This window comes from Hetaerina americana, unplaced genomic scaffold (assembly GCF_022747635.1).
Source record: "Hetaerina americana unplaced genomic scaffold, ioHetAmer1.1.p SCAF_1, whole genome shotgun sequence".
Classification (NCBI taxonomy): Eukaryota; Metazoa; Arthropoda; class Insecta; order Odonata; family Calopterygidae; genus Hetaerina; species Hetaerina americana.
Window position 1 is genome coordinate 90258178 of NW_027286069.1, and position 26026 is coordinate 90284203.

Below are 26026 nucleotides of genomic sequence, written 5' to 3' on the forward strand. Positions count from 1 at the left end.
TTCCAGAAACTCTCTTAGTTTGGCACGTCCCAAACTTGTGTTGTATATGATAAGAATTACCTGCAACAATGTGGGATGTTCACACTGGAACATGTCCTCATCCCACTCCATGAAATCTAAATGTAATACTGTAGCAATCTTCTAGAAAATAAATCCAAATAAAAAATGTGTACCATATCATAATCCAAATAAAGGTATTTTAATAAAGTATCAATTATCAAAGATCCCAGATGGGTGCTAGGTCATAATTGTCATCAAGAATGATGAATAAGTTATCAAGTCACCAATTAGCCAGAGAGAGAAGAAATAATAAAGGTAGACATTGGTACTGAATCCCAAAATGTCAGATTTAAGGGGAGAGAATATTTTTTTATGATGATAATTGTTTCTAAATCATCAGGCGTCCAATGTGGTGCGTCTTTGACGAGCTCCTGGCCTTACTAAAATATTTTGTGCCACTCACAAACTCTGGTGCGGCTTAAGGCATCATCCCCATTAGCCTGCTTAATGAGTTCAAGGGTCTCCCGAGTGGATTTCCCAAGTTTAACGCAAAACTTCACGGCATAGCGTTGCTCGACGGCGCGCTCCATGCCGGTGCAACGACACCACAATCACATGTCACAAAAATGCACCTCCTGTCTCAACGCATGCCTAGAGGCGACTGAGCTTAAGTGCACCTGAGTGGTGGGGGACCCCTCTACCGAGCCGACCGGTCAGACCCCCATCCACCACTCCATCGAGGCTACAGTGAACCAATCATGATACTTATTGTACCGACCCCATTTGTCATTCAATAACAACAAGGTCCGTGCAGTCCTCCCAAAATTCATTAATTAAAGTTTGAATTGCTACCTTATGGACCCTATACGTCAGATTTTGCCCCCTCGGATTATTTCATGTAGCCAAGTTGAAAAAATGGCTCGGTGGTCAAAGATTTTCCAACCGTGAAGAAGCGATGTCGGCAGTTAACGGTTATTTTGAAGAGCAAGACAGTTCTTATTATAAAAAGGTTAACGAACTTATTGAACATCGCTGGGAAAAGTGCATAGAGCTGGACAGAGATTATGTTGAAAAATAAATACATTTTTTCCAAAATGTTTGTTTTCTTTGTTGGGTCGGGTACTTCTGGGATTACCCTCGTACTCCTCACTCTTTTCATCCCACCTTCCTCAAATAGGTATAAATATGATGATTCACAAGTTGAATCTTATCTGGTACCTGAAGATGGTTCAATGAACTAAAGCGCGTTGTACGTTACAAATATATCTCATGACAAACTTCCACTATATCTCACTTGAATCTGTTGAATATCTGTGGAATGATGCCTTCATTCACATTTATCACAGATTTAATAATTGTAGTTAAGAGCTTCCACATAATCTGATGAAATTGTAAGAAACACATTGCAGGGATTGTATTGTTGCCTTCCAATTCCAAATGGATTTTTTTCAGTTTATTAAATCACCGTACAAAAAATGCTATTTATTTAATTTACGACCATCAATTTTGATAGTGGTGGTACAAAAAACACATAGAACTGAAAATTATTACTTAGCAGTGTATGTGATTCTGAAATCTTTTTGATCTTCCATGGCCTAGGATATTATTTTTTTTTAATTATTGTATTATTAATTATACTTTTTTTCATTTTACACCAAACCACCGTACCTTATCTTAGATATGAAATTCACTATTTAATATATACCATGGGCTTGAGCTTTAAGGTGTTTCACCATTAAGTCACTTATGAGGTTTATGTTTGGGAGGAATGGAAACCATTTAAGCGGAAAATAAAGAAGCCAAAATGTACCAATCTTATGAAGACCTTTACTTTTAGCTTAAAATTGAAAATTTTCAATGACCTTAATAAGCCTTCATCCATGCCATCATCCATCATATAACAAAACACAAAACAACCTTCCCCTCGAGACACAAAACAAAGGCTTGAAAAAGCCATGTAATGTAGGCCCTTTCCATAACAACCCATCATTCAGGTCAATGGTCTATAATTGGCTCTATTGTTTCACCACCAAATATTTGCCCCCATCCAATTAATCTGTGGAAAAAAGACAAAAACAAATCATTTATTATGAAAAAAAATAACATGCACACTTGAGAAAGTAACTTTGAAAAGTAATTTAGCATCCATTTTTTTACTGACCTCCAATGTTTTTCCACACGCCGACTGAGAGCAATCTTTTCATTTATTTCGGTGCAAACTGGATTTGTAAGACTTATTTTTGCCAAATCTGCTTTTGTTGCAATTACCTTGCCTCCAGTAGATAAGGAGCCTATATTGACAAGAAGAACTTCCCCTCTAACCAATTTTTGTACCTGAAATCCAAAAATCAATTAGTCAACATTGGGCAGTACATAAGATATTTTGTCAAGTCTTAATATCCTATGCTAGTCGAGAGGCTGGGCAGGATTTAATGTCATTGACAAGAGATTCCAAATGAATTTTGCCCCCCAAAAAATTTACTTAATGTCAAGTTTTCACAGATGACCATTGATATGATTGAAGGAAAAATATAATTTATATGATGGGATACCACAGGGAAAAGTCTGCTAAATAATAAAAGTACATGCACCTAAAAATGCACTACAGGTGCTTTAAGCTGTATATTCAGCATTTGAGTAGCAAAATGTATAGTTGAATCTGACATACTCTTATAAAATACTGCTCTCTGAAGCCTTCAATTCCTTCCCAATCGCATTTCTCATGAATGTATTGCTCTTGAGGTTTTTATGGAAAACTACCCGAGGACTAAATATTTAGACAGACCACTAAATTGGAAAATAAAGTTGAAACAAATGTAAGGATAGAAGATGAACACCTAAGTCAAAATCATGGGGAAGTTTCCTTAACATTTTTCAAGAAAAATATTGAAATATTTCTCTATTTAAAATTGCCTAATAATCAACTATTTCTATGATTACTAGAATACCTAGCAGACCACTGAATTCTTTAACAGCTGATGGATAAGCTATTCTTTCCATACCATCCCTAATATAATGTAATTTTCAAGGAAAATGCATAACTTGAAACATGAACTTAATTAAATTATTAGAATGGATTGATTTTCATCATGAACTCTTTACATTTAAGTAATCGGTTAAACAAACAAAACTGTAAAAATAAGTTAGGTATTTGAGAACACTAAGAAATACATCTTTAACCAAATGAACTCAGAGACTGATGAGTAATATTTCAAACAAATTGAAAATGTCAGGAGATCCACTTAAAACATTTACTAAAAATACGGCGAGTGCATCAAATTCAAGACATGTACAAAAACATCTGGTTCAGCTAAAATTGTTGGCACTCTGAAGAATGCTACCTTTATTTTGCATAAACTATCAAGATCAACAATTGGGGGCTTGGAAAAAGATACAGAGATAAAGCTAAGAAATACGAGTAGAATGTAAAATATGATAAGTCAAAAGGGAATCAAATGATACAAAAAAAGGATATTCCAAAGGATACTTGTATTATTCAATACAGTTGAAATATATTCAACAAATGATTGCAGGTTCCATGTTTGGGCAAATATTATTTCATCTCATGATTACTTGATATTTGAAGAATGAGATCAAGATGGACTCAATAATTAGTAATAAGACAGTATTTCTAGTACCCAATGCTCTAAAATATAAAAAATCATTATGTGAAATACAGGTATCTTAGGTTTTATATTCCACACACATTATCAGATCAAACTGTAGACGCCCAAAAGAAATATACATTCATACGTATACAAATAAAATGAGTAGGGAAGACCTTAAAATCAGATAATTTTGTGCCTAAGTGACACCTATGTAGAAGTGGTTATTTAAAGAAAATACGGCTGATGCCGATGACTATTGGAATGGTATACATTAACTGCTGGTAAATATTATTCCACGTAGGAAACACATAGAATGGGATTGGATAAGTTCTTTTACAACGAGTAATTGAAGCTAAATATGTATATAATTAATTGCTATTCATTATAGATGAATTAACCCTAAAAAAAAAATTCAAAAATACAGAAACAATCTCGCTACCAACCTTAGCTGCCTTTTTATCTCCTTCCGTGCGAACTCCTAGAAGGCGCTTCAAGAGGTAATAAGAAAACTCTAATTCAATAAATATTTTTGGAAGAGCCCCAACAGCACCAAGAACTTGGCCAACCAGTCGATCAGCACGGCACAATGTAGGCTCTATTTTGGTACCAACACCTAGGGAAAATAAAATTCTCAGCTTTAGGCATATGCTTGGGTATAAAACTTCAAATTCACAAAGTAAAAACAAAAGATTTTGCTGAGGTTGCACAATGAACGCACTTCATTCACTTCTTAATGACTGCTGTTTCAGCTAAACTAAAAAAATTAAATAATATTAATGAAGATTGTTAAGTCAAAATTAACCTATGCAAATAGTAGACACATGTCACATTTGTAAACTAATGAAATGTTCCCAAGAATGAATATTGCTCCCTTAACTGGCAATTGTTCACTTGAAATTATTAGAACAGAAAAGTGGTTTTGAACATCATGGTCTTATTTGTAGTTTATTTAATTACCATCCAGTTAGAATTCATGAAGCACACCTATCATACATACTGCCAAGAAAAAAGTGATCATTCAGACCTAATTCAATCTGTAAATAATAATAAAAGTTGTGGGAGACACAAAATATTTTTTTTTCTTTATCAAGACAGATGACTTACTTAAGAACACTTACCAATTAATCCTCCTGGTACGGCAAACTGAAGTTCATTTTGTTCAGCAAACAGAGACACAATTCGGGAAAATATTGGTCGGCAGGTGAGCTTTCCTTCTGAATCTTTAGAAACCAATCCGGGGCGAACTTCAATTTCCATTCCCACCTGAATCATACAAATAGAATACCAAAACATGAAACAACATACTTACAACTTTCCTTAGTTATATTTATTTCCTCAAAATATTAATTCATACATTCTCTTTTCTTGTATTTATATGCAATGATGCAATTACCATGGAGTACATCAATTCATCTCCCAATGAAAAATGAAAATATTTTTATCAATGAATAAAATTTCAAATTCCTGCTTGATGCAGCGCTTTACTTATTTACCCAAATCAATTTATGTGCACAGTATTTATTTTGCTTTACAATACTGACAAAACATATATTTAATGTAGTAATACACAGATGGCAATATTTCAGAAGTCAACCAAAAACCTCGCAGAACGAAGATAAAGTTAACAGTATTTATTTAAAATATTTTAACGACTCTCATCATCCCTTGTATGCATAATTGCTAGGGTTAATTAAGTTGATAAATATTAGATTGTATCATAACAGAGAGAGCACATGAGCCATGCATTTATGCAGGGGCAAATTGATACTACAAGGATTTAGCTACAGAAACCTGTTGTTTTTCTGTAAGTATCTTTCAGAGAAATGTTACCAGGCACAAAACTAAACACCTTAATTAGTAATGACTAGGATCTTAATTGATATTGTTAATTAAGCTACTCATTTATAATTATGTACTCCCTTTTTTGCGGTTTTGCGGGTCAAAGACTATAACAGAAGCTTTTTTTTTGAAAAATTTCATCTTTTTTCAAGTAAGTCAAAAGTAATGCATGCACTCAATGCAAAGCAGATGAATGCGTTCACATGCATTGTTCACCTAAGGTTTAGCAAGCTAATTTTTAATCTGGAATGAGACTGCAAAACATCAAGTCCTAATTAAAGAAAAAATACTGGCTCAAGGCAGGTGACTATTTTTGACTAGAAAAAAGCAAAATTATGGTGCTCATCTAAAAATCAATGTTAAAATATATAAAACTTAACAATGAAATTTCAACAATATGGTCCTAAATCTTCAAATCTTTGATTTTGTAATTTTGTCATCTTTTTGTTTAATGTATATTTGAATATTTCTTTGAATTTTGAGAGCAAATCACTCAACACAATTTTTAGGCTGGCTTAAAATAAGAAAAAAATCATAGAATGAAATGTGTACAATGAAAACTGATGAAAATAACTTTTATTTACCTTGAGAACCCCACACAAAATGCTACCACCGGCAACACCTCCCTTCAGATCATCAACTTCACAGCCAGGCTTGTTTACGTCAAAGGAACGAATTACAATAAGGCGTGGAGGAGAAGAGAAATCCCTCAATGGCACTGGTATCTTCTTTACAATGTACTCGCATATCACTTCAATGTTATATTTCAATTGAGCCGATATGGGCACAACAGGAGCACCCTCTGCAACCGTTCCTGTTGAGAGAGAAACAGTGATGAATATCTGTCTGTATATTCTTTAAGAAAATCCAGGCTACTATTGAATAAAAATAAATGAATGCATACCTTGTACAAACTTCAATATCTGTCCATACTGTTCCTTGGCCTGGCCTTCTTTAACTAAATCTATTTTATTTTGCAAGATAAGGATATGCTTCAACTTCATGATTTCAATCGCAGCCAAATGCTCGGAAGTTTGCGGCTGTGGACACGATTCATTTCCAGCTTGAAAAGAAAAAAATAGTAAATTAACAGTTACTCTCTAGCAAATTATATACATTATATATGTATGGAGTTTAAATGGATCAAGAACATCATCATTATTATTTCCAGTTTTGTGTCTGAAACTACTCACTTGAAAGTATCCAAATCAGAAACATTAACTATCCTATATCATGTGCCATTTTATTTTAAACATTAATGAAACTGAAAATGTTGAAATTTAGCCTTCAGCACAACTCTTTGGAGACCCTAGGAGTCTAATAATGATAAACATTTTTTATTTAAGACTGAGTGACTACTTATTTAACGGATTCCCATTCTCAATAATAAGCCATTTTCCTTGCAAACATGCCTTCCTTTTTCTAAATTGTGCTCCTAAATTTTTGGAATCTAATTAGGTATTTTTGCTTGCCAATGGTACCCAATTAAGTCAAATTTCAGGTTTTGATAAGCCCTACACGTATAATGGTCCTTGGCAAACAGGAAACCTACCTAACAACTTAAAAGGAACATCATTCTGATTCCTATATTTTCTATACTTCCAATTTAAATATTATGTTCCAGTCTTTATATGATTTCCCTACTGGATTACAAACGCTGCAAGACAGAAATTCTTGTTAATAATTATTCTAACTAATGGTTTGTTTAGTCTCATTAAAACAACTTAAATCATTTAATTATTAATTTTGTCATCATATGCATGCATAACTTTTTATTTATTGGCTTCATCTATGATCTATAATTCTATGACATCAATGTACTACTAAGCTTTTCTTAAAAACCATGGGTTAGGGCCACATTTAAAATTACCTTTAGTTTACTTCAAAACCAATGACAATTGGTATCACTTATTTACGCCAAGAAAAAAGCAGTAAAAATTTAATGAACCAAATAAAGCATCCAAGGCTCATTTACCCCCATTGTCTTCTAACCTGCCATAATGCTACTGTTTTAAATTTACCATAATCTCACTTTGAGCCTTCCACACATTCAATATCAGCTGCCACTACCCACAATATAATATTATTATTGCATAGAAATATTCCAAGGTGAGTTGTCTAAAACCAACCAACAACTTGAGGAAGACTATGACATTGAATGGCAAATATAAAAAAAATACATAATGAATTTGAGAAGTTTAGCAATTCACCCTCAGAACCAGAATGCAAATGGTGAAACAGTACCTATTAGGAGCAATGCAGCATCCATCACAGCAGCTCCATTAAGCATGGTGGCCATAAGAATGTCGTGGCCGGGGCAGTCCACAAATGAAACATGACGGACCAGTTGGAAACGCCCAGGGCATCCTGGTCGAGTGCAAGGGAGTGAGTCCTCTCTCGATGAGCCACCTGACACGTAGCATGCAGGTCGTGGGCACTGCTCACAATCACACTGGTAGATCTTGGCATTGGCATAACCTGTCAATAAATAAAATCATACAGCTTAATGGCACATATTTAGAAGTGATTTCATAATATTTAACACATATTTTTCTTGAAAGTAAATTATCGGCATACATTTATAACGCACATCTACACTTTACTTAAATTTTAATATGCACCCACAGCTTTGGTCATTTTTCCTAATTTCTAAGACCTATCCAATATTGAGATTAAATATAAAGAGAATATATAAATGTAATTTCTTATTAAATCTTATAATTAGATAACAGGGACATTTACTTAATGTCAAGCTTAGAGACGTATTTCCTAAATGTTTCTAACTGCTCATGAATGAATGTGATCATGCTAAATGTAGTCATTGTGCCTGCTAGCTATTAATATCAGTAAGTCTTTACTTTCATGGATATTTAGCAGAAGCAACAACAAATGATTTTTGGGCAAAGGATAAAAGTGAGGGTTCCCTGATATCCATGGAATTTTTAGGACATACACTTTCCAGGCCTTCTTATTTCAAGTTGTCTACTGATATTATTGATACATTTTTTGCAGTTCTCCAGGTAATATGCAAACTTAAACAAACATCTCCAGATAGCTGATAATTATGGGAATATTTGTTTTTGTGATAATCCTGTTGGTTTTCTACCATACAGGGTCTGTTCCAAAAATAGTCACTTCCATAGTCTTTTTTGACTTTAAAGGCATTATCCACTTTGAGTTTGTGCCTCAGGAACAAACAGTGAACAGTAAGTTTTATGTGTACATCCTCGAAAGGCTAAGGAAAAAGAGAGTGCAACATGTCAAGAAGGAGATCTTTGCCAACTGGAGGCCGCACCACGACAACTCATCAACCCACAACATCTTCCTTGCCACTTGAGTACCTGACCAAGCATAAGTTGGCAATGCTGCCCCAGCCGTCCTACAACTCTGATTTAGTACCACCGAACTTCTTGTTTTCAAGAATAAAAGGAGCTTGAAAGGCAACCATTTTCGAATGCTGGATGTCAAAGGGTTCACGACAAGATACCTGAACAAGGTTCCTGTTGAAACCTAACAGGAAGCACACTGAGACTGGAATCTATGTGCATAAAATACACAAGGGTGCTTTTTAGAAGAATTTCAGATACTTGTACTTTAATCTGCAATGAATTTTTTTCCTGGATTTATTCTACTTATTTTTTTGACAGACCTTGTATTTATAAACCACAAGTGCAGGTTTCAGTTTTTCCTAGATGGCGGTCATGATTTTAATGATACAAAAGGCAATGATGCTGCTTGATGATGATGCTTCTATATGATTTGGCTCATGGATATGTGCATCATTGAACATCTAATGCATATATTACACAGCTTGATTTCCTTGCCTCTAAAAAAGAGAGGGAGGAAGTGGATGGGGAAGGCCACAGTCTAGGTTTGGCCTTGATGCTCTCTGCCCTCATGGAATTAGTACATGTCAGAGACTGCTCAGGTGCGAGTGGTGGGGGAAGAGGGGTAATACAAGGTTGTCCATTATCACCTATTATTTTCAAGGTATACGTGGAAGAAATGGTTCAAGAGGCAAAGGAAGTACTGGAGATAGGAATGAAAGTCAGTGGAGAATTCATAAAATCAGTTAGGTTTTCCGATGACCAAGCTTTACTTAACCAGTAAGCCAAGGAGTTACAAGCATTGGTGAGTGCATTGAAAAGTCAGTGCAATAGGAATAGGATGAGAATCAATGTAAACAAAACAAAGGTTAAGAGATTTTTGAGAAAGAGGATAACTACATTAAATAATAAAGCATTTGAAGAAGAATTGTGTTACGTAAAGAAGCTTTCATGAAGAGGAGGGATTTGATGACAGGGACACTGAGGAAGGATGCTCAGAAAAGTTTTGGGAAAACTTATATATGGAGCAGAAAAATGGTGGTTGAAACAAGATGAAATGTGGGTGAAGTAGATAGAAAGGTGAAATGGACAGAACAGAAAACAAACAATGAAGAGCTAGGCATGATAGGAAGGAGACAGAATTGTTGGTATAGATCTTAAGTAGGCAGGAGAGACAGGTGCAAAGTATTGGCGATGGGATGTTGAAGAATGGGATAGAGGAGAAAATGTTAGGCAAGCAAGTAAGGGGAAGGCATAAAATAGACATGTTGGGCGGAATGAAATTTTGGAATGATGTATGCAAAATTTAAGGATTTATAGAAATGTCGGGTGGTGTTTCATTAGAAGAGGTAAAGACCTGTATCATTATCCAGTGTGTTCATCCAAAACCTACTTTCAATGATAGACTACCTAATATAAAAAAAATAATTACAATAGAATTAATTGGGGTCTAACTATTTAGTTTGGAGAGATAAACTGGCATAAATACAGGCAAATTTTATCCATGGAAAACGTGGGCTTATTTCTTAGGTATCATCTTCACAGATGCAAACAAAGAATTTTACTTAATTTGTTGTCCCCGACCTAACTTTATGGAATTTGCATAACGTATTGATATGAAATTATTGACTTTGTAATTCCACACACTTTATTTAAAAAAAAAACACAACCTAGGTTTCAGCTTTGAATGTCATCATCAGGTGGTCCTCGTAGAAGCAAACTTCCTAGTGGAAGGTATACATATATATTTAATTGGTAGTTAAAATTATGTCATTGATAAAACAATTGAGCATGATAAACATATTAAAGTTCTATATGAACTGTACCCCAAGAAGAACTGGAAGGACAAATGATATTGGCTGATAAAATATTTGATTTTAAAATTGAATGGGTCTTTGGGACTAATAGGGCAATTTGTTGACACCACTTGAGTGAATGGTAAGGTCAATAAATCCTTTTGGAGACACTACTACTTCTCCTTGTTGATGGTAATCTCCCTTCCATTCTCTACACCTAACCCAAGTTCAGCATATCAAGAGCATCACTATTCACTCAGGTCTTCCGTACCAATAACTAAGTACTCAGATACATGTTAACCTGCTGTCTCAAATTCAAATCTCTGGAACATTATCTCCAATTGCATACTTGCTCACATTTAATAACTAACTGGGTAAAATATATTACAAACCACGCCAAGGCATTTTGAAATTGATTATATTTCATCATATTGGCAAAGAGGAAGGAACACTAAAATAACATGAATGAAAAAAAAGGAAATTAGGTTCAACTCACAAATCAAAGGACAGTATTGGTACAACATGATTATTGAAATTAATTGTACTACATAGTTGAGACTATAGAGGCCACAATTAAAGGTCTGTATCAGAAAATTCAAATTTTGGTGAATGAACGAAAGGTATGAATACTATATTTTCAAATCTAACCTTAATCCTTATTTCATTCATATCATTTGAATAATAAATATGCTATTGATGACAGAGAGCTGTGAGGGAATTTGCAAGATCAGTCTGGCTTACTTTCCATGAAAATGAAAACTACTCAGTAATTTACTACAAAGAGAGCTTCAAGCAAAGTTTCTCAAAGTTCATACTTTTGGCAAACAATGATTTTGACATAGTTTTGTGAAAAAAGGAAGCATTTAAACCTTTATACTTTGTGGAATGGAAGAGTGTACTCGAAGCTTGAGATCCCTAGGGAGATGGAGAAAAATTGCATTTACCGCATCCATTGTCCCCATAATGCATGATTTTAACATTTTGACAAAGCATAATTTAAATATAATCATTCGCTGTAATCTAATGGGTTAGGTTTTTGATGAGCAATGTCATTAAACATTGATATCCTCACACGCCCTGACTAGACACAATATTCCTTAAATCCCTTACTACATATTACAATCATTCATACTTCCTACCTCCCTTAATTTCAGCTAAAAACCTGTTCTTTTCCTCTCTCTACTTCATCTCTCCAGCATCAGTCCCTCTATTCCAGTCTTCAGCACACAATATGTATCTTCAGAAACCACATCTTCTCTTTGAATGTCTTCAAACAGTAATCTCCTCCACTTCCATGACTAGAACTTACTAATTGCTTACTTTCCTCTCCACCCATTTTTACTTTCTTTGATCTTTTCCACACCCACATCTCAAAAGCCTCCAATGCATGTTTATTCTATTGCCTAAATGGCAAGTTTCTGAGCCATACCAAACCACACTAATTGAGGTTTTCATTGGTCTTGTATGCCCTTACTTAATGTCCCTACTCCTCTGAACTCCCTTCTCCAAAACACTTCCTTAAAAAGCTCAATTTCTGTTCAGTTTATGTCCCCCAACTTTAATGTTAATAATAATGCTAATATTTCTTCATACTTCATATTTCACGAGAATCAAATTTGGAATGTAACCCTTTGGCTGATTGATCATCCACAAATATAACAATTGCATTAGTTGCTCAACCTTCCACCTACTTTTACTTAGGCCTCCAAATATATCCATGCATCTCGTGCCATTTTTTCCGAGCATACAGAAAAGAACTGATGATAATCAATATCTTAATCCCCTCCATTTCACTGTCTATCCTAACTCTCCATTCACTCTTCTCGTGTGCAATTTAAGGCATGTAGAAGTTCCTGATAATTTCTTCCAATCTTCAGCAAAATGTTCATTATTTGTGCCCTTTTTTGTTTACTTTGTCAAATACCATTTCAAAACCCACAAGCATGCAAATACATCCTGGCGGTACCCTATCCTATGTTCCTTTCAACAATAAACCTTACTATTGCTACGGCATCAGTTGTACCCATTCTCCTCCAAGCTTTCTTTATGTACTCCCATGTACTGGGTAGCACTAATCTCAATCCTTTAGTTGATGATTCAATGAACTACCTTTCAAAGGAGTGCAATCTAACTTATAGTCCTCATATATTGCCATTTATCCATTTTTTGTCGATGTAATCAATACAGATGTCTTCCCACCAAATTCCTCCCCCATAAATTCTGCAAATGAACCCATATAAACTTTTCCTTCCTTGTTTTTCTAAATTCTTGGCTACTTCCACAGAGATGTTATCCATTCCCACAGCCTTTTCAATTTAATTTCCTTTAAAATCTTTTTTACTTAGCACCATATTGTGTATTTTCTCACAGGTCCATAAATAATTATTTCGGCTAATTTATTGTAAACTGTATACATCTACATCTTCTACAACTGATTGTTGGCATGTATTCCTGCATTGACAAATGTCCGCCTAAATTTCTACCAAATATGCCATTCACATATTCCATATTCACAACCCTTCTCGTTTCCCATTCAGTATTATGGCTAACCCACTCTGAATTTCTTTCATATATTACTCTTAACTTTCCCTCTAATAATTAATGTTATCTTCTCAACTAATCTTGCAGTCCTTTCAAGTCTATATTAAATTTATGGTTTCCGGTATAACCATGGAATTGATTCATATTGGAAATGAAAAAATAGTAACTTTGCGATTCCACTGGAAATATTTTCATTGGAATCGCAAAGTTACTACTCTTTCATTTATAAGTCTATATTTAACCTCTCCACCTCGCTCATTTGATATTTTCAACCTTCCCTTTCCTCAGTATTGTTCTAACATTCCAAGACCATATTTCCCACTTGGTGTCCTTCTTCAGTGTCTTTTCTGCAGCAATTAATTTGAATGACAGAATTTTGCCTGAAACGAGGTGGCGTTGCAGTCTCTGCAGCTGGATTACCCACAGCTCAGTAGGCTGTATTCCCACAGCTGTCAAGAATCAATGAAAATCATGGGAGATATCTAAGAATAACCCCTTCCTTATATGTGTGAATGTATTTGGACTCCACACACATTAGGAATCAATAAAGGAAGTGAGACCATTAGGTAATGAAATGAGAGCGGTACATGCAAACTACCCTGTGTCAACTAACAGTATTGGAAATTTCTCTGATAAAACACGCTCCAGTAGGCTTAACTTCTTTATAGTATCTTAAGGAATAGAGAATGAAAAGATTTCATCAGAAAATTAATGGTAACTATGCAATTACTTCACAAATTATAAAATGGAGAACTGCATATAATGGTTTATACAGAAAAAACCTACATAATTAATATGGTTTACAAGAGTTTTATCAAAGCCTTTCTCCAGACCACAATGTTGAGGAATATCCAAACTCGGTAGGAGGGTTGATATCCCCCAGGAAAAACATCCTCTATTACATCCATTAAATCCAATTTTAAGATTAGGATGTGAAGGTATCATGATCTTTCAAAGGTGAACTTCCTCATGATTGGAATAAATTCTTCCATCAGTCAATCAGCCTAATCTGATCTATTAGGAAATGAAATCAAAAACTTTCAATGGAAATAACAATTTTTATTACCTCTTCAAAATTTTCCACCATTGATACTGAATGCTAACAAAAAACATGATTCAAAAGAAAACAAATAAGGTGAAAACAAGAAAAATGCTTAAATATTTAATAAAGTAAGTAGTATGGGACTATGAAGACACTCAACAGCATATTGTATACGAGAAGTAACTACCTGGGAGAGTATTCTCCTTGACACAGAAATCCTTCGTCAAAATATAAAATAATTTTGAAGGTATTTTGAGATGTAATTTAAACTATCAGGATGCATTTTAAAAGCCACAGCCTACATTTGGTTTTCAGTAATCCTGCAAAAAATTCCTCGTGCTGTAGGCTATCTTTGATGATGATCATGACAAGTGCACATACACACAAAATACAAAGAGTATCATCTTGCAATGCCGTACCATAGAAAAATTCAGTCAAAATGTTTTTTCTGTTGCGTAAAATTCTAAGTATGTACTGCTTCCTTACCAACTTCCATATACTCTGTCCTAAAACTAAATTAAGCAACCGATTGAAAAACCATGGTTATTCCATAATTGTGGTTTCAGAATTGGATTGTACTTTTATGCAACTTATGTTTGCAATTTGCTAAAAACCAAGTTAAATTGAAAATAATCCTAATTCCACGACTCCTACATATTGCATTTGCCGGCCCACAAGACTGCAATCCTTAAATCAACCTGCATTTCTTTGGACAGGGAGTACATGGTATGATTTCAGCCTACAAGCGCAAGCAGATTTGCATGAAAAATACAATAACTAATTTTTTCCTGCATCAGGCATGGAAAATGGTAGCCATTATTACAAACATTGATAATATCACAGTTTTGAGTTGGGAGTCAGCAACAGCGTAAACATATAAATAATTTAATCTTTTCTGCTTGACAAGTATTTTTTCATAAATTCTGACATGAAAAATCAAGGTGCATCTTTATTGGCCGGGCAATACAATACTTGGAAAACACATCAATTCAAAAGTGCAAAAATCATTCTCCTTGACTGGGGCTCAGACCAAAAATCCCTGGAGTTCATCATCCTGTCTTGTCCCTTTAAAATTCTCAGGAATTCAAAATGTAAATAGGATGCCCCTGTAACTCAATTGGTTAAAAGCAGTCGCCAGGAAACCATGATCCAAGTTTAAGTCCAAGCCAAGGCGAACGCTTTTCACACAGTATGATTTCTGTGCACATCAGCAGATGACTCCAAAGTAACTGTCAGCAACCCCCAGAGTTATTTGAACAAGTCCTACTTTTATATCATATCAAACAACTTTGGCTTTATAAAATAAACTCACTACACTTAACAAAACATGTTCCCACCTTAAAAACAAATTGAGGGATTTTCTTCAAACATATTTATCCCCATGAATCCACGATGATAATCCCAAAATGAGGGCATTCCATCCCCCCCCCCTCTCCATATTCATATTCCTTGCATTTCAATATTTTAAACCTATTCTATAAAGATTACTCGATCTTTTACTAATTGCTTCTAAACATCCAGTTCTAATGAATCTATTAGAATTTATAATACACACATTTCATCTACATAAACCATTTAATATAAAATGACCAAAGACAAAAAATATATTATATTACATCAGTCACACACTGTTGAATGAATCACACATTACCCATAATAGATGTGAAAATATCAATCTGTCATCATTCACATTAATATCCGACTGAAATACAAGAGGTTGTAATCTTAGATATCAGTCACAATAATTGGTGCTTCCTGTCACCATCTTGAGGTTGATTGCAAATAATGCAAAAGGGCATAATTAATCACTTGGCAGATGCACAATTAGAAATTGCAAAGACCTTTCACGAATTATCACCATTAAAGTAACCATATAATTGTTATATACATGTATTATAAATGGCAGATGATGAGGCAATTAATAATTTTTCTGAAAATTCTGCAATTGCTAACTTGTGGAAAAACTTGCAGGATGGTACTTAACGAGCAACACATGAAACAATACATAAAATGTTGAAATTTTAGATGAATACTGAACTACGCAAAACATTTTAAATTTTAAAACAGAGAAATGGAATTATAAAAATGGAAATGCAAATCAGCAAGTGTTTTTTAAACATAAAATTCATTTTACACTTAATCACCATTTTGTATCCATTTCGTATCTATTCCTCTGTCTGGACATCAAGGGATTGTAATCAGCCAAGAATTTTTGGATCAATTTAAATAACGTCCACACCTTTGAAGCATGTTAAGCTTTGCAACAAAGCAGAGTGAATCATATGAACTGACTGATGTGGAATTACTGGGGGTGACATACAGGGTGACAAAAAATTGATAAGTCAGCATCATTTACTATGCAATCAAAACATGTAATAACATAATAAACAGCAGTGATCATAACATAAAATGTTTAAGATTAAAAACAATTTCTCAATATTTAAATCAGTCGAGTGGAATCTTATAACGAAGATGAGCCAAATTACTATTAAATATGACACCAACACAGACACCAGAAAAAATTAAAACAATGCCCCTAGGGCATTAAATTAGCTTAGCATATTTTTTTTTGAAAAATATATCTACTAAACTAAAAAATGTTTTATAATTGTTTTCATAATTACACCACTTCACAGTTTTATAGTTCTTACTAAATGCACTGGAATACACACACATTGTTAATAAAAATATTACCATCACATGAAGGTTTTTCTGCAGGACTTAGCCCCACATTTACACTTAGTAGCAAATGACCGAGACAATTTGTTTGCTTTGCCACATCCCTGATGAGGACAGTAATCAAAAGTCACTTCGTCACCAGGATTGATGTCCCTACAAGAAAACAATCCTAGCCTTGGCAAATTAGGGTCCAAGCAATCTATCCAAACTGCGAACACTTGAAGATTAGGGTGACAAGAATGATTTATAAAATGTGAAATGTTGCCGTACTTTGCAGCATCAACAGTATACAGACAATCATCAGTTTCTTCATTCTGATGATAATCTAAATCAAACAGATAAGTTCTACCTTCCATATCATACTCTCTACCACGTTTTTCAGCCTCATCAGTAGTGAGAACTTCACCAACATATTCACATATAAATGATCCCTTTGATATGTGAGTTACAGCTCGAACTCCCCAACCACAACCTGTACTGGTACGAAATATGCACAAGGGATATTTTCTTCCTGACTGAACAACTCTATTAGTACAGGTGGATGGGCAAGGACAGCAGGAATTGCACTCGTAAATCGGTTCTCCATAACTTAATCTTAACTTCCTATCAGAATTGTAGGCAAAATCGGCACCTGCTTGGTCAGCACAGCAACCCTTGAGTGGGGTACACTCATTCTCACAAGAACATCCCAAAATGGGTTCAGATGGAATTTGGACAGCAGACGAAGGCACGTAAGAGTTGATATAATTAAACTGCTTCGGGGCACTTTCCAAATCAAACTCATTGACAACATATATGGGAGCAGGATCAGTGCATTTCTCATTTATTTCTTTTTCCCACAGTTGAAGTTCAATCAATTGTTTTTCCCTAGCTTTTGCTAAAGCCCACTGAATCAAAATGGGACACATTCGTTTCATCTTCTCCAATGGCTTCTTCTTCAATATTTTAGCGCAATGCACCACATCATCTTGAGGGGGCAACTGGGGATAACTTCCAAGTTTCTTCAGTAATTTCTCCATTTCCAATCGAGTACAATTGATTTCAGCATGCAGAGCCATTATTGTCTCAGCTTCACGATATAATGCCTCTTTTTTCATTTTCATGGAAGCCAATTGCCTATCTGCGTGTTCGTGGAACATTTCAACCAAATCCTGACTGTTTCTCAAGTTCCTCAATGGCTCCCAGGTATTATACTTTGACTTCCAACCTTTCCACTTTATGAAGTACCAATGCTGACCATAATCATAATCATAATCCACTATTCTTTCCACTTCATACTCATCTTTGGGTATGCTATCATTTTTTCCTCTATCAGCTCCCTTCAGTCTTCTATTCCTCAACCGTCGCAGACTCTTTTTTGGCACTTCAACCATACTTTCTCCATTTCCCCTTGCCCCAGCTGTTGGGAAACCATCAAATGGCATTGCAACCTCCCCCTCGACTGGTCTTTCAGCCTCTTCCTCTGCTGACAGCCTCCCTGAATCACGCTTCCCTGCAATGTGAAATAGCTTCATGTTCTCTTCACTCCACAGGAGCCACAGACACTTGCTCAAATCCCAAACACACTACCATAATTTATTATTACACCAGTGGATCTTTTTTGGATTTTGCAAGCTCTTTATCACTTTTGTGGATCGTGCAGGAATTTTAAAATACTTTCTTTAGTCAAAAAAAAGATAGCACTGATCTACCAAGCAAACCATTTCATAAAATATGGATATGAAAATTTAAAAAAATCCTTACCAAGCTTGATTGTGATGTTCCGCTCCAACTCATTTTTGAAACGAACAGTCTGAACCCCAGATAATGCTTTTACAACAGTTGACTTTCCATGAGCCACATGTCCAATGGTTCCTAGAAAAATATAAAAAATGAAATTTGAGAAGAAATTACAGCAGTTTCGGGATCAGGGATATTTGCCTTGACCGGGAATCTGGTCAAGGCAAATGATTTTTACACTGAAATTGTTACAATTTGATACCTATATGCTAGCTCTATCGAAATAACTATTTTTAATCACTTAAAACTTTGTTTTGCTTACAACGATTCTCATCCCATTCCTACAACACTGACTCTCCATAGTGCTCAGCAATGCTTGCAACCCCTTGGCTGACTGATAAACTACAGCTTGATCATCCAATTACCTAACTAATTTTATGAATTTCCCCCTTTCATTTCTATATCCAGTTCTTTCCAGGGTTCCTTATTCATGTCCTCTATAAGTAAATTGAACTGACACCCCTCTCTTACCCCTAGAATGTATGGTTAATGGTCACAATTATACATTAATAATTTCCAAGCATGCACAATTGCTTCTATCATAACAGAAAATGGTCATACAGTGGAATATTTTTCATTATTTATAATCCAATATCAAGTGATTAAGTCCAATTGTGTAATTCGCCTCCTGATCAATGCATATTGGTATATTTGTCTTCACCATATTTTCCACATTCTCTTTAAGCTTCTTTATATGTGTTAAAGTTTCATTAATTACTTTGCAGCAGTTTTCAAACTTGTTGAGTCTTACTTACAATATTTGCCTACCTTATAAATACAGAATAAAATTGCGCATAGTATGTATTTGGTACATGTCATGGACTGTATCTAAACCTGAACTTTTGAAAAAGATAAAATCTTGCAGATAAACCCAATTGAAGTTTATTCCCTCTAAATGCAAAATTGATTGAATCTGTGTTTTCACTCTTTTTGAATATGTCAAAATTCAAAGTATTCTCAATTTAAGTTTTCAAAATCATTAGAAAGATTCTGTATCAGAACCAAAATATGGATGAGCAAATCACTCTATGGCTTTAATTTTTAATGCCCAAGTCTTAATTTCTTAAACATAAAACACTAGGAAGGGAATCACAATGGCCTTAACAATAGAAGACCCAATGGTAACCCAATGGTCAAAGGGTCAATGTCATCAACAATGCAAGTACCGAATAAATTAATAACCAAACTTTTAACAAGCCAATAAACCCACAGTTTATTGGCAACTTTAATGGTTAATATTCAAATATTCAATAAATAACCATGACTTGGGATATCCAAGTTTCTGGGAAACTGAAGTGAAAATTTACAAAATGAGTATAATTGGTTTTGGGAATCCTCCTACTAAACCAAAACAAAGTTCCCTGTACAATGGAAAGCAAAATATGATAAGTTCCATGCTAAAAAAATTTGATGTTTATTCATGGAAAATTGTAAATACATTATTCAGGATCGTGAAACATCTTCATTGTTTCTCCTATCACAGAATGAAAAAACCTGGAATGCAAATCAAATTTGCAGAAAACAAATCACACTTAGGACTGCTTATCAGATTATACACTCCACTTAAGCTCAGGATTTCAGAATGGAAAACAAGCAGTAGTTTAATTTTCACATTGCTGATTACTTTGGCACAAAATTGGTGCGCTAGATGGTCTTTAAGTGGTTAGTTCTCTGGTTGCCTTTGTGCCGGAGCTTGCTTCTTCCCATCTGTTTGCTTGCTCTTAAACCTCACAAATTATCTATGCCTTCCTCAAATACTTCTTTGGCAAATGATGATCCTGGCATCTTCTTAATAAGGTCAGCAAAAATCACTTCTATCTCCTCACGAATGATGCTCTTGTTATTAAGGTCGCCTTGCATTGTATTTCGTTCATCCATATGAGAAGCAACCTTTAAACATCCTCAAGAATATGCAACCATTCCATAGACCTCCTTGTCACTTCCTTTGAAGCAATTATCTCCTTGATCCTGTAATCTCTCTTGAGAATATTGCAAATTGTAATATTCCCTGATTGTATGTGTATATATATGTACATATTAGACATGCTCAACCTCATTCTTGCTTTTCAATTATTTTACTTTTCATTTATACCGTTAATTTTACTCTCTTATGGCAGTCTTCTTGCAGCCTTTTTTGAGGAAATTTTAAAAACCATGCAAAAAATAACAAACCTGACATAAAAAACCTATATAAAATGTCTAAACAAAAGTGTGACCACGGGAATCAAGATGGTGCGGGGGCTAACGTACTGGCCTCCCACCCAGAGGGCCCCGGGTTCAAATCCCAGCGGTGTTGAATATTTTTCAGAGGTATCGCGATTCGTACTTGTAAGGTGCTTAGTGGAGGGCACATTGGGTGAGTACGCCGTCCTTCAGATGGGACATTAAGCTGCAGACCCCTTGGTGCCTTTCATAAAGAGTAGGCTAATGCAGACACCAGGTTTCTCTCCACCCTTCATCCTTTGCTGTCGCAATGCCCCTATACCGCAAATGACCTCGGCGGTCGGTCGCCTCCCCTAAATACTACTACTAAGTGAGATCACAGAATATGTGGTTGACAGAAAGTGAAGCAGCAGGTGCACAATCATTCCATTTCACAAAACGAATTTCCTCTCGACACTCCTTCTGTAAAAAGCGGCTCGTTAAATAAGCCATTTTTTTAAATATTTTTTCTCTGTTTATGTAACTTCCTGGCTATGATAGGTGCTCGTTTTGGAAATTAAAAAATAAATCTAAAAAAAATGAACACAAGATAATATTGAATGTCAAAACCCAGGTCATACCGAAATACATTTTCGGTGGACACACAAAGTTAATATTTATTCATTTCCAATACGAATCGATGCCATTAAGTCATGCCCTAAACCATCAATATAATTGTTCATCAGTTCCCCTATATCTGTATGCTAGGTGGAAGAAGGGACTATGAAGTCTCTATCTCACCCCAATTTTGTTTGCCACCCTCAGGTCATTATATAAATAGCCTCCGCACTATCCATTATTTGGAATTTATCATGATCTGAACATACAGAGCACATCTGGATACAAATCATAGCACTATTATTTTATACTAGAAAATAGCCGTTACATGATATTGATCCTGAAATCCTACATAATTGGAATGGGTCTGACATATGACAATGGAACAGATACAGATTCATGAAAAGCATCCACAAACTGCAAAATTGGTTTGAAAATTTGTACACACATGAAACTTCCTTTATTGAACTCCTCTCACTGGTCACACAACTTTCAGATTCCAAAGGTTGAAGTTCAACCTATCACAAATCTGAGAGTTAAACTGTAGGAAAAAGTCTTTGATATCTTTCCCCTGATGATAAGATTTTACATCAAAACCAATTATGCAAATAAAGTTTGTGTGGAATAACCCAGTTTTCATACTTAAAAACTCATATAGTGAACATTGCTGAAGGAGCAGTCAATCAATAGCTCACTTAGGTATATTAAAGATGATGAAAAGTGAGTATTTTAGGTTTTCAAATTGACTCTTACACAAAACTTCAAATTTGCCATCACATTAATTTAAGGAATGAAATGGAGTAATCTTTTAGCATAACATTCCAGTGACAATGATGTTAAATGACTAATTAGATGCCTGTGTGCAATAAACAATCAACCACTATCAACTTTGTCACAACATCAAAACTATAAATGAGAAAGCATTTATTCTATGTATCCAGATACAACACTAAAACAAGAATAATGCAAATAGTCCACTTTTGAAACTCAAATCCACAATGTTTTGTCCTCTTTTGTACCAAGTTTAGGTTCTCAGCTGTAATATTTCCTAATAGCTGAATGTGCTCCTAAAGCGCAAATTCTAATCAAAGAGTTTAAAGCATTAGGTGAGGGAGTTGGACCTCTTATACAAACACCAAGCCTATCCCAAAAACAAACATCACGTGGTACTTATCCATTGAACAACATGTTCCTTATCAAGAACACTTACTCCCCTTATCACTAGAACCCTGCCCATACTCAGAAGCATTCCTATTCTATTCATCAGGAGGAAGTATTTCCTTTTTCTCTCCTACATAACAGTTCTTGTCACTACAGCAGCAAAAATGGTTATCAAAATGTCTCCAATTACAGTAATCACATGCCTCCCAAAGCATGTATGCCCTTGGTTAATATGTTAATATCTAGAAATAAGCCATTTGCACAAGGAATTGGTGAGTGACTTCCCAAAGGTAGGATTTTCAGGGAATGGTGGAAAGAAACCTGACATCTGCATTTGCCTTTTCGCAACAAAAAATCAAGAGTAGTCCAGAATGTATCATATTCTCCACATAGAACCCTAGAGAGAATTGAATATCCCTAAAAATAACAGCCACTGATGGAATTAAAATAATGGCTTTAGGTACACTAATGGGCTGTAGGCACACAAACCATTGCATCAACACAATTCCACACAATAATTAATGTAATGTTTATATATATATATATATTTATTTATTTAATGGATTTTAAACTAGACGCGCAAAGTATTGTAAAGGTAATGTACCTTCAATTGACTTTTAATTCGTGGTTATAAACAATTCCGAATTTTCTGGGTTTTACATAAAAGATTTTAAGATGACTGGCCAACCAAGAATAACATATGGCAACATGATTGAATTGAAGCATTTTATAACAAAACAATCCAGAATTATACAAAAAGTTATTTAACCTCAAAAGTTTGCAATACTAACAAAATATAATTCTACTTCAATTATACTAACAGGCAAGTACAATCGAAATCATGCTTCGCGAATGGGTTTCATAACTGGCTCATTGCAATTACATGTGAAGGGATTAATATTCATAACACGCAAATAGTCTGCATGAGTAACTTTGAAGAGAAGGAAACTGTCACGCTCGCCTACATTTTACGCAAATAGACTTCAAACTTAAGTTATCACCGAAATATCAATCCCAGAGGACACTTAAGACGTATTCAACCAATACCTTCATCTCCCATCCGTTTTTAATTTGGTAAGAAGCTCGTATTGAATCGAGGATTTTAGAGGAAACAGATGCCATTAAGGCGCACGATATATAGCCGACAGGTAACAGATTTTCACCCAAATATACGCTCATGCTTCATATATTACATGAATTTCATCCAGGAAAATGCGCCTACCTATGTTAATAGTGGCTTGATTGCTGATGACCTCCGCAGACAATGGCGTGAGCTTGGTAACGTCCTGCAAAACAGAGTTTTTATTAAAAGTAATTCTTAAAACCATTTCCACAAACGTTACCACATGGTGATGAAATTACAATATTAGTTACACAACCGGCATTTGCCGTCGACCCATATACTCAGAAAACTTAAAATTTAGAAAACTACAGAGTAAATTCATTCGATTTATAAAATAATTGGGGCATTAGTAGGAATTATGCACATCCACACGAGAAAGCGGCGAATTATTTCCACTGAATGTACAAATAATAACCAAAAGAAAATAAAATTGTGGACAAAAAATAATTTCTGTCTCTCAATACTCTCACATTAAACACTTACGAGGGTCGACAAATCCTGTTTAGACAACTTCGGCTGAGTAGTCGTGGCCATGAGCCCTTCACTACCAGCCATGTTGAAAACTATTACCGCTGGACGCTACTCACTGCAATACTTCTGTCGTATTCTATGAGTGGAGTGGTTACCGCTCACTTTAAATCCTGAATTAACACTTGGACACCATATTTATCGTCAAAATCATATAGATATCCCGTCAAAACGCTATAATAAACATACATTTGTCAAATAACATTTTCTTATTATTTAAAAAAAAAGCCAATGGCATACTGGCGGCAAAATACAAACAGCCGCCAACTAAAAGAAGATATTACCTTTATTCATAACTCGTGTGAAATACATACGCTACCTTCGTATGGCGTACAGATATTCAGGCATTCGTCTATTTCAAATAATTCAGCATTAGAAAGTGTATTATAAATTTGTAAAGCCGGCTTTCTTTTGCCTCGTCAAACATTCGACGCCCCTTTTCCAAATTTAGCCGTTACCAACTGACTCGTAGACACTATATATCGCGAACTCTATTGTTAGGATCTTGAACCATTTCAAAAGAGTACTGGTAGCGCTGTTTTAAAAGGAAACTTAGTTGCCTTAGCGACCAGAGTTGACAGATGGCGTCGCAGTACTGCCGCGCCACTTCAATACCTTCGTTTGTTGAGACCTCGAAATTATTTATTCTTTAATATACCCATGACTATGGCATAGAGATCACTTGATGATGGAGTAAATAAAAACATCTACATTAGTAATGACACATTTACTAAACGTTATGGTAAAAACAAATTAAATCAATAACACAGAACAAATAACTAACTTAAACATTGGACCTTACATATAAATTCATAATATGACAATATTTTTCACACAAGTAATGCAAACTTTTTGGTAGGACGCTCTAAATTTTTCCCAATTAACTTCCACACTTTCATTAATTTCAACGAAAGGTATTGTAAAATTAATATAATTCGTGCATTCTCTTCACCTCTACGCAGTACAGTTTAATTGATACCTTAGGGATACAATAAAGAAAAATATCCCAAAATCATGTTCATGACACTTGGAAATTTTCAAAATAGCCTCTAGAAAATATTAAGGACAAATTTTCCAGCTAGGAACGAGTTAATTCACCCATAGTGAGCCCTAGGTCAGTAGCAGTATCTTAAGAACTACGTTTCTCGTCATCTGTATTCTGCGATAAATTAGGAACAACGTGGCGTGCGGGCGTGTAATATGTCTTTAACATCCTCAGATAAGCAACCTGCTTCAAATTTACCCAGTAAATTTAACCTGTATTTAAACCTACGTTCAACTAGTGGCTCCAATTCCAATTCTTCCAATATTGTCTTGACACTACTACCTTGTCCAAAACAACTTCTCACAAACCTAGCTGTACTACGTTGCACTCGGTCTAGTGCCAATATTAAGCCTGCTCCATGCGGATCCTACACTCATTCCACATCATCGTCAAAGTGGCGCCTAACTAATGTGTATTTCAAAGCTCTTTGACCGTTTCATTACAATTCCCAAATATTATGAATCCTAACTGTTTATTTGCTATTACGCCAACTTCACGAATATGCTTTCCCCAGCACATATCCTGAGTTATCGTCACGCCCAAGTATTTCACCGATTCCACGTGTGTTATGTTGGATCCCTGTATAGTGTGTTTTTAGGTGAAATACTTTTCCTTCTAAATTTATCAAGACACATTCATTCAATTCTGATTTTAGTTCCCATGTTCGCACCACTTTTGAATGGCATTTAAAGTCTTTTATGGAACACCAAACGCTTTCTATGTTGATATTAGGGAAAGGCTCTTTTCTTTTTTCGTGAATATCTTTATCAGCTATTATCATCCCCCCAGCCCTATTTTC

General features: G+C 35.0%; 2 protein-coding genes across 2 annotated transcripts; both read right to left on the bottom strand.

Moving 5' to 3' along the window:
• Positions 1–1482: 1482 nt before the first annotated feature.
• Positions 1483–24683, bottom strand: eIF2gamma (eukaryotic translation initiation factor 2 subunit gamma). Its single transcript, XM_071593050.1, has 11 exons — positions 24467–24683; positions 24138–24356; positions 23754–23817; positions 18575–18685; positions 7692–7925; positions 6352–6510; positions 6032–6261; positions 4727–4871; positions 4052–4221; positions 2162–2334; positions 1483–2056 (listed from the first exon to the last, which is right to left on the bottom strand). Exons 2-11 carry the CDS (start codon positions 24207–24209, stop codon positions 1996–1998), a joined length of 1419 nt encoding a protein of 472 aa, XP_071449151.1. The 5' UTR covers positions 24210–24356; positions 24467–24683; the 3' UTR covers positions 1483–1995.
• Su(var)3-9 (Suppressor of variegation 3-9) lies at positions 16773–18345 on the bottom strand. The gene has a single exon (XM_071586919.1). The coding sequence runs from the start codon at positions 18343–18345 to the stop codon at positions 16849–16851; it is 1497 nt and encodes a 498-aa protein (XP_071443020.1). The 3' UTR covers positions 16773–16848.
• Positions 24684–26026: the final 1343 nt, after the last annotated feature.

Coding starts and splice junctions, on each gene's coding strand:
- eIF2gamma (XM_071593050.1), bottom strand. CDS start 24,209: ATGGCTGGTAGTGAAGGGCTCATGGCCACGACTACTCAGCCGAAGTTG. Junction 6,511..7,691: donor TGCTGCATTGCTCCTAATAG/GTACTGTTTCAC, acceptor TTTCTTTTCAAG/CTGGAAATGAATCGTGTCCA. Junction 4,872..6,031: donor TTTTGTGTGGGGTTCTCAAG/GTAAATAAAAGT, acceptor TGTATGATTCAG/GTGGGAATGGAAATTGAAGT.